Source organism: Festucalex cinctus, chromosome 1, assembly GCF_051991245.1.
Source record: "Festucalex cinctus isolate MCC-2025b chromosome 1, RoL_Fcin_1.0, whole genome shotgun sequence".
Taxonomy (NCBI): Eukaryota; Metazoa; Chordata; class Actinopteri; order Syngnathiformes; family Syngnathidae; genus Festucalex; species Festucalex cinctus.
In genome coordinates, this window is record NC_135411.1 from 59,330,421 (window position 1) to 59,348,475 (window position 18,055).

General features: G+C 39.4%; 1 protein-coding gene across 2 annotated transcripts in view; it reads right to left on the reverse strand.

The window, feature by feature from the left end:
- rem2 (RAS (RAD and GEM)-like GTP binding 2) overlaps positions 1 to 18,055 on the reverse strand; it is a 49,275-nt gene that overhangs the window by 21,804 nt on the left and 9,416 nt on the right. For both annotated transcript variants that reach the window (XM_077497897.1, XM_077497887.1), the window contains exon 4: positions 7,036 to 7,213. In XM_077497897.1, coding sequence (XP_077354023.1) covers positions 7,036 to 7,213 — 178 coding nt within the window. The remainder of the gene's footprint in view (positions 1 to 7,035; positions 7,214 to 18,055) is intronic.

Sequence of the window (18,055 nt, forward strand, 5' to 3'; positions counted from 1 at the left end):
CTGCGATGCTCCCATTCAAACGCACACCCTTTTCCTATACCGCTCGCATGACTTTGTTTCTCCTGTTCCTGTGTGCAGGCAGATGTGCACATACTGTGAAGACAAACATTCATAAAGATAGTAGGCACAGCAATGCCCTGTGAGCGGGAGATAATCCAAAGTATAACCATCTGGGGAAAAAAACTAAACAAAACTGGGAGCTGAGGGAGGCAGGGAGATGGAGTCCCTCCAGAGAGAAGTGGATAGGGATGAGAGATATTGTTGCACATACAGGGATGTGTTTTTATTTCTCATGGAACTTAAGAAAAAAAAAAAAAAGTAATGCGCATTCATGTTCTGTGCATATCCAGGTCAAACGTCATTTCTATTGTGCCATTTGAGGGGGCAAAAAAAAACAAAAAACTGCAGCAGATTGTTTGAAATCTTGTTGTAATCCTGACAAATGGATGGCCTGCCATGAATACTATATGTCCAACATGTGAGCATCTTTGTTTATTCACTCACATAATGGATTCAGTTCAGGACAAAACCATGGTTACAAAAAGCCTGCTGCTATTGCATGGTTTATCAAAGTGAAGTGTGTTATATCATAAAAGTGCACATACACTATAGCCCCACAGCTGCTTTTTACAATATTTGACACCCTTGATAGTTTTTGTTTTAATGTTGTAATTGCTAGCTATTCACAAAAGTAAAGTATTTCAATATTTCAAATGATAATGTCAACGTTTGTGTGCCTAATTTGCCAAATGGATGAACATTCAAAGAGGAGCGAAATCATTTTTACAGATCAAGTGTATATCCACCCCAACAGCTAATTAAATTGTGTTGCCATGAGTTAAACAACTGGAATTTGTCTTGTAAACAGAAATATATTGATTTGGCTGATCGATGACAAACCCCAGAGGAGGCTCGCTAATGTTGGTTTGCAGGGATATTTATGATTTTCAGGCACATAACTATCGGGCCAAGCCAGGCTGACATTACAGCAATGTATCAGCCCTCTGCCCCCAATCAAGATCCCACTGATGCGTGAGGGATTTTGAGAAATCAAGTCAATGAATATTTGATCAAAACTATTTTCTGTGTTCAATCTGTTCTTGCTGTCCATCATTCATCAAACTTGTACTGATTTAAAGCAAGTGTTCTCAAAGCTTCCACCCATTGATCAATTTTCTCCTTCTCTTATTCAGGTTTATGGAATTGTTGCCAGTAGGATGTCTCAATCATGGTTTTTGCACCCCAGTTTGAGTCCAAGTCGATTTTGAGTATCTTGACAATAAGAAGAAAATAGAGACTGCATCTCAATTGACTCAACTGTCTTAATTTTTTATTATTGAAAAGGAATACAAGACTTATGAAAAACAAACCTGCTATTCTGTGAAATGGTTAATTTCAACTTCCCTGGAAAAAATTGTCAATTTATGTTGAGCAATTATGATTTTACAGCACTTTTTATGAATATTTTTGCATTAAAGGCCCAGTATGCCGGTTTTACTCAGGAAAATGCACTTTTTAAATACAGGATGTACACACTTTTTCTCAGTCTACACATTTGGGTTTATGTTAATCTTTGGTGGTGATTTTGCCGTGTGCGTAAAACACGCATGTATGACATGGCCGCTAATGACAAAACAGACACTCATGAGGAATTATTGCGCCCCACGGCGGACATCAAAGGTGAAATTACGCCCTATAGCACAGACACACTTCTTTAAAAGCAGTACAGCCACTGAAGACTCGCCAAAGATTTGTGTCCAGCCGAAAACCGGGATAAAAGTGGCCGATAATAACTCATAGCAAGTCGGAGTTTGGGAACGTCTACAAGTTGCGTGTTACAGAGGTTCAAATTACCAATCAAGTCACCATTGACATTGTTCACTCTGGAAATGTAAGTTGTGGACGGTCCCTAACCTGGACGGTAAACATTTGGTTGACTTTTACTCTTCCAGGCCATGCTACACGTTGTGTGCTAAGCACGCATTAGCCCACATTAGGAGAGGCCACCGCCCCACCCCAACACAGAATGACATGAAACCTGACATGCTGAGGATTTTACTCTGATCAGAATTGGCACAGTATTTGTGATAGAAGACGATCTTTTTTTCCACATTACGTCAGCAAACTCCCATTCAAGTGAATGACGGCCGCTTTCGTTTACGCACGCGATACGTCATCACGGTCAAGTGACCAGGATAATGCCATTCACCACAGTATGTTCTTATTTTGATACTTAATAAAAAGAAAATTCAGGAAATAAGATGCCAGGGATATTTGCACTTTTATTCTTTATACACAATGCCTAATCTAATAATGGAAAATGAGTTATTAGTGGTGTGTTCTTTTAAGTAGATGTATCCCGTACAGTTGTGGCTCAAAATGACAAAATAAAATATCACTGGTACAGCACAAAATAATGTTTCAAATAAATTACTCTCCTGGGTTAGCCATTTAGCCACTTGCTGTCGACTGAAAATGACATCACAGTGCCCAAGAGCTCAGCTTGCGAACGTCACATGTCCAAACTCAGAAAACAGGTGAGTCGTGAGGATTCTTACCTGTTATCTAATCTCTAGAATAATCGATCTAAACTCAATCCATCTGTTACTCAGGAACAGTTGGCCTAATTGTGAGTTGATTGGTCCTGCCTGGAGAATGCGGCACAAGGATGATGTAATAAAAAGTGAATGTTGTTACATTAACATCTCGGATATTAGTCTTGCAACATCCATCCATCCATCAATCGATCCTCTACCGCTTATCAGGTCAGGTCATGGGGGCAGCAGCTTTAGGAGAGAAACCCAGACTTCCCTCTCCCCAGCCACTTCAACCAGTTCCTCTGGCGGGATCCCAAGGCGTTCCCAGGCCAGCCGAGAGACATAGTCTCTCCAGCTTGTCCTGGGTCGTCCCCGGGGCCTCCCGCCGGTGGGACATGCCCGGAACACCTCTCCAGGGAGGCGTCCAGGAGGCATCCGAACCAGATGCCGGGGCCACCTCAGCTGGCTCCTCTCAACGTGGAGGAGCAGCGGCTCGACTCTGAGTCCCTCCCGGATGACCGAGCTTCTCACCCTATCTCTAAGGGAGAGCCCGGACACCCTACGGAGGAAACTCATTTCGGCCGTTTGTATCCGGGATCTCGTTCTTTCGGTCACGACCCACAGCTCGTGACCATAGGTGAGGGTCGGAACGTAGATCGACCGGTAAATCGAGAGCTTTGCCTTTTGGCTCAGCTCCTTCTTCACCACAACGGACCGATACAGAGTCCGCATTACTGCAGATGCTGCACCGAGCCGCCTGTCAATCTCCCGCTCCATCCTACCCTCACTCGTGAAAAGACCCCAAGATACTTGAACTCTCCACTTGGGGCAGGATCTCATCCCCGACCCGAAGATGGCACTCCACCTTTTTCCGACCGAGGACCATGGTCTCGGATTTGGAGGTGCTGATCCTCATCCCACCCGCTTCACACTCGGCTGCGAACCGCTCCAGTGGGAGTTGGAGATCACGGCTTGATGACGCCAACAGCACCACATCATATGCAAAAAGCAGAGATGCAATGCTGAGCCCAACACACCGGACCCCCTCGACGCCTCGGCTGCGGCTAGAAATTCTGTCCATAAGAGTTATGAACAGAATCTGACAAAGGGCAACCTTGGCGGAGTCCCTCACTGGAAATGAATTAGACTTACTTGAGTTAGCTATGTTGCAACACTCATACTTAGTAAGGCAAGGCAAGTTTATTTATATAGCACATTTCATACACAAGGCAACTCAATGTGCTTTACACGAGGAAAGACAACACATAAGCATCAAGAAACAGTAGTTAACATTCAGAGGAAGAAAAATAAATTTAAAAGAACATACAATAACAATCTTAAAACATTATTTTAAAATAAGAAAAAACACTTAATTAAAGCTGTTTAAAAGTCCCTAATCAAAGGTATAAGAAAAAAGCAAAGTTTTTAACCTGGATTTAAAAGCATTTACACTCGGGGCTGACTTCACTTCTGTTGGTAGCCTATTCCATCTGTGTGCAGCATAATAGCTAAATGCAGCTTCACCATGTTTGCTTCGAACTCTGGGTTCCATTAGTTGGCCCAAGTCTGTGGATCTCAGAGCCCTGCTGGGTTTGTACTCAGTCAGCATTTCTTGGATATATTCAGGACCCAAACCATTTAGTGATTTATAGACAAGTAAGTAGTAAGTGTTGCAACATAGCCAACTCAATGCCCAACACATCAAAATAACGATATACATGATATAGGTTATATCTTAGACGTTTGTATATGGCACAGGTCTAGTGTCACCTAGAAGTGACAACATTGGGCAGTGCATATGGGGTGCTGTTTATTGAACAAAGCTGCTAAGAGATCAATCTATTTTCTTTTGTCTATCAATTTATTCCGTAATGTTTGGCAAAGTGTGGTCACTCGTTCTTGTATGAATGAGAAAATACTGTATAACCTGTAAAAACTGCAACATGAATAAATGAAATTAATGTGGACATGATTTTGTCCTCTTTTACATGCCACCACAGAAATACAAAATGTTACAGTACATTTGGTAAAAAAAAAAAAAAAAAAAAACTAGGTTATTGCTGTTTAATTCAACAATAGCATTGTACATCAAGATTATTTTGTGACGTTATGACCTAAAAAAATAAAATAAATAAAAGAAGATCTGGGCGGCACGGTGGCCCCAATTCTTGATCGTGTGATCATATCGGGATGACTGTAATCCAAAGCTTTTCGCCTGTAAAACTGACGTGCAAGCCCAAATCAAAATTCTTGATAATCTGAGTGTGCTGGAACAAATGATCATTAGAAAACATGTTTTAATCAAAATAATTTTAAATCACTATGATTACGTACATTCAAGAACAATGCAAAAACCAAAGACATGACAAAATGGACGGGCTGACAAGTATGAGAACGCTAGCCAGTTGCTAATTTGCGAATTTTGGCCAGGCCCTTTTGGGCCGACTAAATTTAAGTATGTAAAACATTCTAAATTCATGTTATGGCAGTGGCAACCAGAGTAATCATACAGCCCATAAAAAGACAGAAAAACGATGTACATTTTCTTGAAGGTTTTCTCAGAAGAGTAGAAGCTGTCAGTTGCAAACCTAAAAATTAGCTGTCCAGCTTATTTCATAAGAAGATACGAATATTGTGTTATTGTGTTCTATTGCTATAAAAACATGGAATACCAAAAGAAAGGATTTGTCTTCTTTTATCAGGAAAAAAAGTATATTTCTATCTGTTTCCGTTTTGTAGCAATTAGTATTAGAATATAGCTAAGTTTCATCATTATTCACAAAACTGCTTAGAACTGTGGGGAAATCAGCTTGTTTTAAGATGGCCCTGGTTGATCTCTTATACTCTGATGCCACCTGCTGGCCGTTTTTGTAATAACTACCATTACTTCAAATGTTCTTTGCAGTAGAGGTTGCACCAAATCCTTCTGTATGCTCTTGTATTAAAAACAAACAAACAAACAAACGTATAAATACGTCTTTGGGACACTTAAAACATTTTAAATAGACTGTATTTATACGTTTTTGGGAGCAAAAGTGCTTAGCAGGTACTGGAATGTCCCACTGAGTTTGTCCATCATACAGCCCTTACACAGTTTCCAACAAGACCAATTTCGTCATGCGCATAATATATAATGTCAACTGTAAATATAGAACAATGCTTTTTTAGTATAGCTTCTAATAAAGATTGTGAATTATGTGTGGTTTCCAAATCATTTTTATTAGTTTACACTACAGGAAGTCCTGGAGTTACGTGGTACGTGACGTTTCGACTTTACCTGACTCGTCCGTACCACCTTCTTTTTAAAGTTTTTATAATAATAATAATTTTAAAGTTATTTAAAGTGCTGTTGCTACCTCCAGCAACGAACACCAATCGAGCAGGTCGGCTCGTCATCAGGCACATCACATGTCTGTGTTTAAATTTCCATTTGCTCCGCTTTGTCGTCTATCGGTAATGAATGCGGAAATATTGGTTCCGGCATCTTCTGGGAGGCACAAATGTTTTTATTTTTTTTTTTATTTTATTTTTTTTTTATTACTGTACAAAGTATTTTGATGTAAATATAGACTTTAAAGGTGAAATCCGACTTAGGTTGAAATTCGGGCTACGTCGCCAGCAAAGGAACGGAACTCATTGAGTAACTCGAGGACACCCTGTATTTCAATTCTAATCATCAATCTGGAAAGTTAGGAATGTTATACCTATTGGATACTGCATAGTAAGACTTAATATAGAGGGCAGATATTAAATGGACACCCGGTTTCCACAAGGGGAATACAATTGCATTATGCTCAATCTGTGACTGTAAGTGTAAAAGACAGTGATGAAATAAAAGTTAATCGTAGATTTCATGAGTAAGCAGCTGACTTCTTTATTGTCTCCTTTTAAAATGGGATATCCATTAAGGACATCTCAGACGCACACTTTATAGAATCATTTCATTTAGACAAAGGATAGGACGTAATTGTGTTATACTGCTACAGGAGGGACAATGACAGATAGGACATTGCTATTTGTATTTTTGGCAGTAACTGCGGCAGGGAAGGACTTGCAAACATCTTTTACAGGGAGAAAAAAATAGTTCCTGTGAGAATAGTCTAGAATAGTTGATAGTGACAGTTGTTGACGGTGTGGCTTTCTTTTTATCACCAAACTATCCTTTTTCACTATGTGTGTGCTGTAGTATGGAGCCACTACAGTACAATACACACCAGTAAAAAAAATAAAAAAAATAAATATTAAATTATATATATATATGACTCTGTTGGCAGCAGTTTTGTGTGTACCGGCATACTGTTAATTTCAGAATATTTAATATCCATGTTCCAGCCTCCTATAATAGCACACTATCTGCTGAAACAAATAACATATGTGCTGCCCTAGCCGCCTGCATGAAGCAAGATACCATAATAAACCATGGTGGGATAATGGCTTTCCGCGGGAGGGGTGTGTTTGTGTGTTTGTGGACGCGAGAGATTGCATCTGCTGTACCTACCCTCAGCGCTGATTTCACGAGAGCGAACAAGGTCGCTCTTGTTGCCCACCAGGATGATTGGCGTGTGAGGCTGGGACTCCCTGAGGAGAAGGCGGAGCTGTGCGGTGCGATGGAAACTTCGCCTGTCGGTCACGGAGAAGACCAGGATGCACACATCACACTGGAGAGTGGACAGGTCCTGTCAAGACGCACCCGTGCATTAGGAACACAGCAGGAAAGATTAGCAAGGCATACTTCAAAGGGCATGGCAGATGGATAGATGGATATGGGTGGTATTTTACTTGGCTAAGATGCATAGTAGAAGATCTTGCAATTAACATAATTGTCAATTTGTCCTTGACTAAATCTCCATGATCTGGAAGTTGGCTGAAAGGTGGTCAAGTGGGTGGTACTGAAGTCTGCATTGCTGTGCTTTGACATGAGGCAGAGGGAGCTTTTGTTCAACTTGGCTCCATGCATGTCACGCATCGTTTTGAATCTCCTGACCCTTTTAGCAGGGAGCACTAAAACCCCAATGGACTTTCCTGTCACAGAGGTTCAATTAGCCAGAGTGGTTCGAGCAGAAACAGCTACTTGGACTTGCCCGCGACCGTTTTTCTTCCTTTCTGGCCCTGAATCGATCAGCCATTGTGAAATGGCTCATGTTATTGTTTGTGTCTTGGAGCAGCAACAGCAAGGGCCTCAGAGGGTCGTCATTGCAAATGAGGGACAACATATGGATTTTGAACATCTTCACTGACTTTTAAAATGTGAGAGTCTCAAGACTTGACACATGAAAAATGGGTGTTGTTTACCAATAAAGCACAGTTAGACTTTGTTAGATTATTTGTGTGGTGCAAATAATCTAACAAAGTCTAACTCTGCTTGGAGGCAGGCTGGGCCAAATTTTGGTATTTTTGCATACACACAGCTTCGAGAAGTTTAAAAAATGGTCTGTTGCACTGTTGTGGGCGTGAACACAGCCGACTTGATTTCCCATCAAGCGACATGGGCACCTTCATTCCACTTTAAAATCGACACACTGACAGTCCTTGATATGGAAGTTGAAAGTGATTTGCTGGAATTCATGCAATAGTATGCAAGCGCAATTTATGGAAAAATTGCGTGGGAATGCTGAAAGCTGAATGCTAATAGGTGAACGCTAAGATTTGAATGCATGTGGAATGCTTATGAAGTAAATTGAGAGATAAATTATGAAATTTTGACCTCCCGGTTACTGGACAATGCACTTTACCAACTGTGCCACCGAGCAGTATGACACCTGGTAATGATGATAAGTTATATGTATGGAAGTAATCATGGAAAGTGATACTTAAAAAAGTTTACTGTCTGTCCCATTGAAAATGAATGGGGAAAAGTTTATATTTAACGTTAAATTGTGCGAATACTGTAAGTAATGTGGAAGCAGACGATATATACCCCGAGAGGCGTGAATTTTTGAAGCAAGTTGAAATTTGAAAAGTGTAAATCGGAAGTATTGTGTGGGAGTTGTTACTCGGCAAAAAAGTGCGGAGAATAAAAATCACAATAACATAATGTGGGATTCCCACAATGAACTACAAGCAGACCTCCGTGGGCGGATGATGTAAAGTTGGCCAGGGAGATCACAGAGGAGGAAACAATGATTCCAACATGATATACAAATGAATTATTTCAAAGCTATTCTTGGACATTTCATGTTGTTCTTCACTTCTATGAAAGTGGCTCACAATGTGACGAAAATAGGAAATTATGGGTCCCAGGGTGACTATAGTTGAGAGCCACTGACATTTACGTTTAGTCAATATTCAGGTTAAAATTCCAGTCACTGAAACATTCAGGATAACCGTTTACATGCATGAGCGGAGGGGACAGAGATTCTCTCAGTGACCCCAGGGAATATGTCTTTTTTTTCTTTTTCTTTTTTTGCTGCACTAGAATAAAGTGTAATTGCACAATTACTACAGTAGGTGGCAGTGGTGCTCTCATTGTCACAGACTGGACAAGGAGTAAGCTCCCCTGCAGAGGTGTACTTACAACAATATCAACAGATGTTATTTAAGTCACGGCGGGTGGGGGTGCTAAGTATTTGGTTCTTCCCTTTGTAACAAAAATTAATTGAACAGCACTGATCTACATTCAGGGCGGCACGGTAGTCGAGTGGTTAGCACGTCCGCTTCCCAGTTCTGAGGTCTCCGGTTCGAGTCCAGGCTCGGACCTTCCTGGGTGGAGTTTGCATGTTCTCCCCGTGCCCGCGTGGGTCTTCTCCGGGTACTCCGGTCTCCTCCCACATTCCAAAGACATGCATGGCAGGTTAATTGGGCGCTCCGAATTGTCCCTAGGTGTGCGTGTGAGTGTGGATGGTTGTTCGTCTCTGTGTGCCCTGCGATTGGTTGGCAACCAGTCCAGGGTGTCCCCCGCCTTCTGCCCAAAGCCAGCTGAAATAGGCACCAGCAGCCCCAGCGACCCTTGTGAGGAATAAGCGGTCAAGAAAATGGATGGATGGATGATCTACATTCAATTTACTGGCATATAAAATTAGTGATCGGGTGAAAGTGTTACTGTTAATGGTTCCATGCGCTATTATCATCTATCTGGGCAGGTTTTCTCTTTATTTTGGTGTCTTTTCTTGAATAGCAGTCAATACATGACTCATTCTCACCTTCTCTGCCGGCAAGGAGTAGGAGCTCAAGTTAAGAAATGCATGGGGGATTTAGCAAGGGCCACTATTTTCTCTTTTTCAGAAGGGAACATCACTCTCTGACTTTCAATGTTTCACAAAGCATCTCCACCAGCAGAGTTTGTTCAGACTGCAACTAGCTAAATTTCAAGTTGGTCGATGCAAACACATTTCCTCCAAATTGATAGAAACCTGAGAGCAGACTCCATAAGGTAATGCCAGGCACAAAATCATTCAAGTTCTAGTTCAGTTTAAAATTATATTCTGCCATAAACACTTGAATGGTACAAATGGAGCAGACTCGCATAGCAAGACACATTCATAACTGCAATTGCAGATTAACTGGCCAAGGCAGATCAACCCTAATTTAGGTCAGCACCAAATCTTACACCTTCAAGACTCATCCAGCCATCTGTTTTAGATACTTGCTCTCATTAAGGTCACGGGTGAGCTGGGGCGTTGTCTCCAGACAACCACAGTGTGCATATGGACAAGCAAGCATTCACACGCACACATTCAGGGCAATTCACAAAAGAAAACCTAAGCAGGTATGGAGACAATATACAAACTCCACACAAGAGGGGTTGATCTGAGTTTCAAATCCAGTACCACTTGACTATAAGGCAGACGTGCTAACCACTACCCCACCGTGCTGCCGTTCATAAAGATCTACATGCAAATGTCAACTTGCGAAGATTTGTGCATTTAAAGGAATGATATTTTTAACGTATTCACTCCCAGCCATTTTCACTGAAACCCCTTCGCTCCCGGCTGTTTTACTGGATTTTGACTGATTTTGCAAGGCCCATGGATATTGTGTTCTATTCCTATAAAAACATGGAACCTACCAAAAGAAAGATTAGAGTCTCTTCTTGCATCAGGAAGGAAAAAAAAATTCTATATTTTTCTGTTTTGCAGCAATTAGCATTAGAATGTAGCTAAGCTTCATCATTATTCACAAATCGCTTTAAAACTGTGTGGTTAACGGCTTGTTGCAACATGGCCCTGGTTGATCTCTTATACTCTGCTGCCACCTGCTGGCCATTTTCTGTTATCACTACCATTGCCATTACCATTCTCTTCATTTCAGAGGCTGCATCAAAGCCTTCTGTATGCTCTAGCATTAAAAAAAAAAAAAAAAAAAAAAAAAAAAAGGTACTATTTAAAATAGAACGTATTTATGCGTTTTTGGGAGCAAATTAGTTAAATAATCTCAAATCTTAAAACTTGCACAACCAACATTAGGTTCTTTCTTTGCTCATTTCCAGCTGCTAAATACAGTTTTTTTTTATCCTGCTCATAAATTAAAACAAATAACAATAAAAATCCATCATCCTTAGCACAGAGAAAATGGATTCTTCCTGCTAGCTTTGGACTGCATCTTGACTGCATATGTGTGCAAGTGTGTAACTGCCCTTGCCCTACATCCATCGTCCCCAGGGTACATTCTTGCCCTCAAGAGAACTTCTGACGCCTGAAAAATTCATCATGTCCCAAACGGCCAAGTAGTATCAGATCAGACCCCGGAGCAGCATATTTGTAGGGAGCGTCGTGGCAATATGTTTGATGGAGCACAAGAAAGGACAAGAGGAGCAAACGGGAGGGGGTGGGGGAGCCACCGGCCACCTGTCACCGTCTCAATGAGGGATGAAGAAGAATGAAAACAAGCTAAGCGAAGGCAACCGCTGTGCATTGTTTTCCCCCATGCAAAGGTGTACAAATACGAAGAGGTAGTCTGACGCATTGCTCCATAGGAAAGTAAGTAATTGCAATCATAGGCAGGGAACTCGGGCCAGTGCCAACCCTTGGCATTTTTTTCCCCTGCAGTCTTAATAAAGCAGCTTCTCTCTGTTCACGAGAGCGGGCCATCTGTCATTGACTACTCCCCCATGCACAACCAGTTCACAGACAGGGAAAAACACACACCAGTGATACATGAACAAGCACAAACTCACTTGGCTGGATCAAGCCGTGTAGATTTTGTTTTTTAAAAGGCAGGTTGTTAAAGATACAAATTATTATTACAGAAAACTATTTAATTATTAGATAATTAAATTAACTTGATTATTAACTCTTTGACTGCCAACAACGACATATACCCACATTGTATATGTAGTAAAGGCAAAAAATATTCTTTATTTTTATTCTTGAAAGGTGAGTTAAAATGCTCGAAATCGGCTGGCACTGTGGTTTTGTTTTTGTTTTTTTTAAATAACGTGTGGCAGTCAAAGAGTTACCTAAATAATAAGTAATTAATTATTTAATTATTAAAAGTATTTACAGAAAATAAATTGAGGTTATGTTTGGTTTCATTTAACTCAATCAGAGTGCAAAACCGAGAAAAATAAATAAATAAATAAATAAATAAATAAATAAAACAGGTCCCTTAGGGCCTACCAAATATTCATTTTTTTGCTAGTATGGAAATGTATGATTAGGTGCTGGATTGTTCAGTTTGAATAGGAGTTCTACTGAGATACACTAAAGATTAAAGTAAATTCAATAAAACGATAAGAAACTTCAATCATTAGAATGGTTCATATTGAAACCCAATTTTTATATATTCCCAGTATATTCTGAAATAAAAGTTTACAGTCAAAGTAGCAATATCCAATTTGTATGCAAACCTACATTTACAGCGGCTGCACTGAATTGCTTCTATGAATAAATAATAATAATTTTGATGAAAATTGTAGCTATGGGCTATGTGCTGGAACCTCTCATTGCCACTTATTGGACCATATTTTAAAAACTAATGCATCAATTATCAGCAGTGTCCATATTTTGCCATTGTTTATTTGAAATATAGTTGAATAGAATCTTTGAAATTCACTCAGTGCACAATTGTTGCCAATACACACAATATAGCTAGATCGCTAGATAGCGAGACAGATTATGGATGTTCATATTATGGGCAATGACCCCCCTTTTTTTTTTTATTCATTTGTGTTGTTGATATCGTGAAGAAACTGTACTGGTCCTCCAGAGCGAAGATAAATGTTCTTGTAATGAAAGGCTCACTGGGGAGTCAGACAGGCCAATCTGTTCTATCAGGAGAAAATGGTTCAAAGACTGGGTCTGTTGATTTTAGATAAGAAAACATTAAGTAGGATTTATTTCTACTTTATTTTTTATATGTTATTATACAATAGTCTGCCTATCTATTAAAAATACAGTATTTATAATATTCTGAACTTGAAATTCAAACAGATGCCAAGGCTAGTATCAATGATGTAATTGTCCAAATAGCCAGCCTCTTTAATCGAGAGGTTACTCGAATGTTTACGATTTTACAAGCTGGAAGGAAGAAGCTCTTGTGACTGCGGCACTGCAGTGGCGCCTGACTTCAAAGAGGACTGTCAAATGTGGGAGAATCATTTAGTTTCCAATCAGGGGAAAATGCAGGCTTTCTTCCTTTTCTTGCAAACAATAAACCGATCCACTGCCAGGTCACAAGCACCCACAACCCAACACAAACTTGAATTGGGGACAAGGAATCAATTATCAGACATCATTTGCATTACACGGAAGCGGTTCAGAAAATGGATGGATGGAGTCACTATACTATGCGTATTATTTAGCTTGCATGTGTGTGTAGTATAGACAACATTCTGCATCTCTAAAACACACAACTGGAAATGATATTGTGAGTAACTTAGGAAACACAACAAGCAAATCATCTTTAAGGGTTTTACATGAGGTCAAATGCATCTCCACCTGCCTCCACAAACATGTAGTTTGAAAACCAAATAAAAAGTAGTAAGCAGGGAAACCCAAAAAGTTGTGAGGATGATGAATGAGGTGTTAATTTTCCAGGAGGGAAAGCAGCAAATGGAAGCTCAGGAGTGATAAGAAGGAAACACTGTGAGGAAACACAGACGAGTCCCTTGCTCTATTCACACAGCTCATAATGAGATGACAACGCTTCGAGTGGATGGGAATGCTGAGTTCATGTCTTGTTCTTTTTCCTCTTCCCTGTTTACTGCTGCAGAGAAAACACCCCACTTAGGGAATATAATACTAGAGGCCATCTGGCCCGCACTGACTCATCACCTGCACACGCCATCTGCTTGCAGTTTTAGTTAATACCTACCATTTTATAAAATGGTGATTGACCTTCGACTTCAATGTGGAAGGAGGTTAAAGTGGATTTCTATTTCATCCATTCCATTTTTTTCCATACCACATTTACTCATTTGGGTCATGGGTGAGCTGGAGCTCATTTGTTGGGCCAAGTGCAGCATTCAGCCTGGACTGATTACCTTTTACAGCGCATGTGTTGACAAGCAAATATTCATGCTTGCATTCGCACCAATGGACAAGTTTGGGTCTTCAAAGTCAGAGTAGCTTAAGCTCAGTGCAAGGATTTATGATTATCAGTTAGTTTTAGGCATTAAGATTTGAGAGGGGAAAAAACTTAAAAGAGTACATGTTGTAAACAAATCCCCCAAATATTCCAAATAAAGAGCCACTGGCATTTAACAAATTCTGTTTACAATTTACTAGGTCTTTTCTCTTGAGATGAATAAGGAAGCATTTTGTGACACAACGCATAAATGGTGCATTGAAATTCAGAAAAAAAAAAAAAAACATCTTTTGATTACACTTGCCAAACTAACATCCTTATTTAAACAAATTTGTTGTTTTTTTTTCTGTTGAACAAACACAGCAAAAAGGTACATTTCAGCTGAAACTAATTGAACAGGAATGCATTTCAGTTGAGAGCTGAGATTTAAAAAAACTAAACAAAACAAAAAAAACGACGTTGTTCATTCTTACTACTATACCTGACCTATTTTGTGGAAGTATGGGTAAACACCTACTAGTACACAACTAACCACCCTGCAGCAATACTCAAAAGCTATTCAATATTAAAGAGAGTTACTATGACTTAGGGGGTACAAGTCAAGATGGCTGATTTGCAATTGTATCGGGTCGACACACAGTTGTTTTTTCAAGGTATTGGTACTCACAACATCTTTATAATCAGGAACTAGATATTAGAAATGAGAAGAATAGAACATTGCCATTTATTTCATGCAATTTGAAAGAATATGCTATATTAAGATACACATGTCCTTACAAAAAAAAAATGTAAATAAATCTGTGATTGTAATTTTTATGTGTCAAAAGTACTAGTGGTATTAGTACATGGTATCGGTAACTACTCAACAGTAGAGTACTTGTTCTAGTATTCTTCTGAAAAAATAAAAAATAAAAAATAAAAAACAAAACATGCAGTGTCTTCAAAAAACAAAAAACAAAAATTCAAACAAGAACAAATACTAAACTAAGGTGTGTTTTCGTAAGAGTTGTTAATTTTTGGAACAATTTTGGAACTGACCTGAAAAGATGTGAATCAATAATACAGCGAGTTATTTTTCTTTTGCTGGGATGAATAGCCTATTATTGCATTTATATGCAATAAGTCAAAATATACAAAGAACACGGGGTAGCACTAAATAAATGTTTACTTTTCTTATTCCCATTTGAACATGTAAACTATGCTTAACGATGACCATTTATGTGCTTTTTTTTGGAATCATTTTTTTATTACAATATTTTCTGTTACAAACAAACAAAAAGAGATCCCAACTCTTGATCTTGGCTTACATAGAGCACACAAGTGGAAAGATTCAACCTCCCAGTTGAGACTAAAACAAACTGAAGAAGTGTAATAGTTTCTGTGGATTAGGGCAACTGGGAATTGTAAATAGTCCAGAACAAGTCATGAAAGACTGGAAGATATCATACAGGAATAAGTACATCATGCCCAAAGAACGTGCTCCCTCGACATTTCAAATGCACAATTCGTCCATGCCTTTAGTGGTAAAAGAATGCTTAGTTTTTCCCCAAATGACAAAAATGCACTCAAGCGGCAATTAACTCCCTACAAAATCTAACTTTGTCCCTTCTAATTGTCTTCAACATAATGAACAATCTGGTCCTTAAGGGTAGAACATTTGTTTTTCCGCTCTTCCTCACTCTTTGGTGCAAATCAGCATTACTGGCCTATTTCAGGCTGTATGAACATTGGAATTTGAATCCATCAAATAAAAATGGACACATCTGAAAATTGCACTGAAATCACTGCAAAAATACAAATATGAAGTTAAATGCAAATGTGATAAATGTATGACAAACAAGCGAGGACCCTTCTGGTCTTCAGTGACCTCAATTTCTCTTTTCGTCCTTTACACAACTGACTGCAGATGTTCTCTTGTAAAGAACGGCATCACATGAGTAAAGTTCATCAACGGGCAGATGACATTATTGGCTGGCTGGGTCAAGGCCAGGCCCCACCACTGCTCCTATTTTCATATCATAGATGACTTATTTAAAGCATTCCAGGCTTGTGACGTCAGCCACCATCAAAACAGCCCCACCGTCTGGCAGACTTCCATTCATGTGTACACTCACGCCTTTTTCTTGCATACTCATAAATACACACACGTTTGTCGGATGTTGTGTTATCTCGGCAACGACGATCGTAATCTTGGTGGCTATCAGCACAATCCAAGATAGCACTTGATGGGACAATCACGGAGGGAGAATCTAACAGCTTTCCGTCTCTGTTCGCAGTTTGCATGGCAAGAAAATGTGCTGCTCACGCTGGCCTGGGAGAGAATCACGCCCAACAGTCAAGAGTTGGGGGATGAGCATCATTTTACACATGACTGACCCAGTACAGTTTGTGTAAACGTGGGCAAATGTGTGTGTCTGGATGCATGCTGTTAAGGTGACTGTAGTATAGGCTAGGGTCAGGGATAGACTGATAATCAGCCTGGCTGATTATCGGCGCAGATATTGGGCATTTTGACCAATATCGGTCTTGGTGTTTTTTTTCAAAATCTGACGGCCGATGAAAGGTAAATCTAAAACCATTTTAATCTCATTGAGCTATTAAATATTCAGTTCACTTTATAAAGGATGCTGCTGACCCTGAGAACCTTCTGAACCTTTTGTTTTTGTTCGACATTAAAACAAAGAAATGTGAAAGTTTTAAAGATTTTAAGTTTTTGAAAATTTCGGGGAAAACAGAGCTACGGTAGCCTATTTACTTTTTTAAGCTTCCATTTAACCTTTTAAGACGTACAGATAACATTGGGAGCACCCTGAACATTTGTTTGTTTTTTGTTTTTTTAGAAATTTAGAATGAAGTATATTGTACGACAGCGTATTAGGGCCATGTATAGCTATGTTTTGTTTTTGTTTGTTTTCGAGAGGGCGGAGGCAATATTCCAAGAAAAAACTCACAAATTTGCCACTTTAGAAAGTCGCAAATTTGCGAATTTTTCTGAAGTGGCAAATTTATGAGAAAAAAAACTTGGAAATTTGCGTGTTTAGAAAGGAGTAAATTTGCGAGAATAAACTTACAAGAAATACACGGAAGTGTAGCTATAGTCTAATCATGTGAGTATTCGTTGGTGGTTAATGGCACTGTTTATAAAATGAAAAGGTAGGTTGGAGACTGATTCATTTTTAATTTAAACTTTACTCATCATACACGGCAGCAAGAGCGCCAACACTTCCTGATCCCCTATCAGCTGACTAGCACTAACCAATCAGAAGCTAGCATACTTTAGGTAAATGCAAGTGAATGACAGAGAGCAGCAGATTCGACACATCAACTTGGATACTGGTACAAAAAAAAATAAAAATGTATGTATGTGTAAATAATAATTCAGAAAACATAAATGTACAATTAAATATACATTCTGCTATCTCCTTATTTTAAAACCCGACTGAAAAGTATTATTAAAGTAGTATGCTACGTGTATTTCTCGTAAGTTTCTGAGTTTTTTCCTCGCAAATCTGCCACTTTATAAACTCTCAAATTTGCCATTTTAGAAAGTTGCAAATTTGCGATTTTCTAAAGTAGCAAATTTGCGAGTTTTTTTCTTGAAATATTGCCCCCGCCCTCTAAAAAAAATAAATATTTATACGTGGCACTACTACGCCGTCATAATATTGTCTGAAGTTTTTTTTAAAAGTGTACATTTTGAAAACTCAATTTGTTCAGTAAGCATTAATGCTTTAAGTCATTACAACAAACTCAAGATTGGCATTTGTATTTTAAAAAATTTGACCCCAATATTTTCCCCCCTTTCTTACTGAAAATAGATATTGGCTTTAAATATCAGTTATCGGCCTCCTTGACTACTAATAATCAGCATCGGTATCGGCCCTGAAAAAAAACATATCAGTCTATCTTTAGTTAGGGTGTCCCACACAGCACACATGGCTCGCTACAAGGCCGCAAACCCTGCCACGAGGTCGAGGTCACGTCATTTGTGCAACATCTGCCTCGGTTTTTGACGTGGTATTAAAAAAGGACGGAATATGAGCATGCATTGGCGG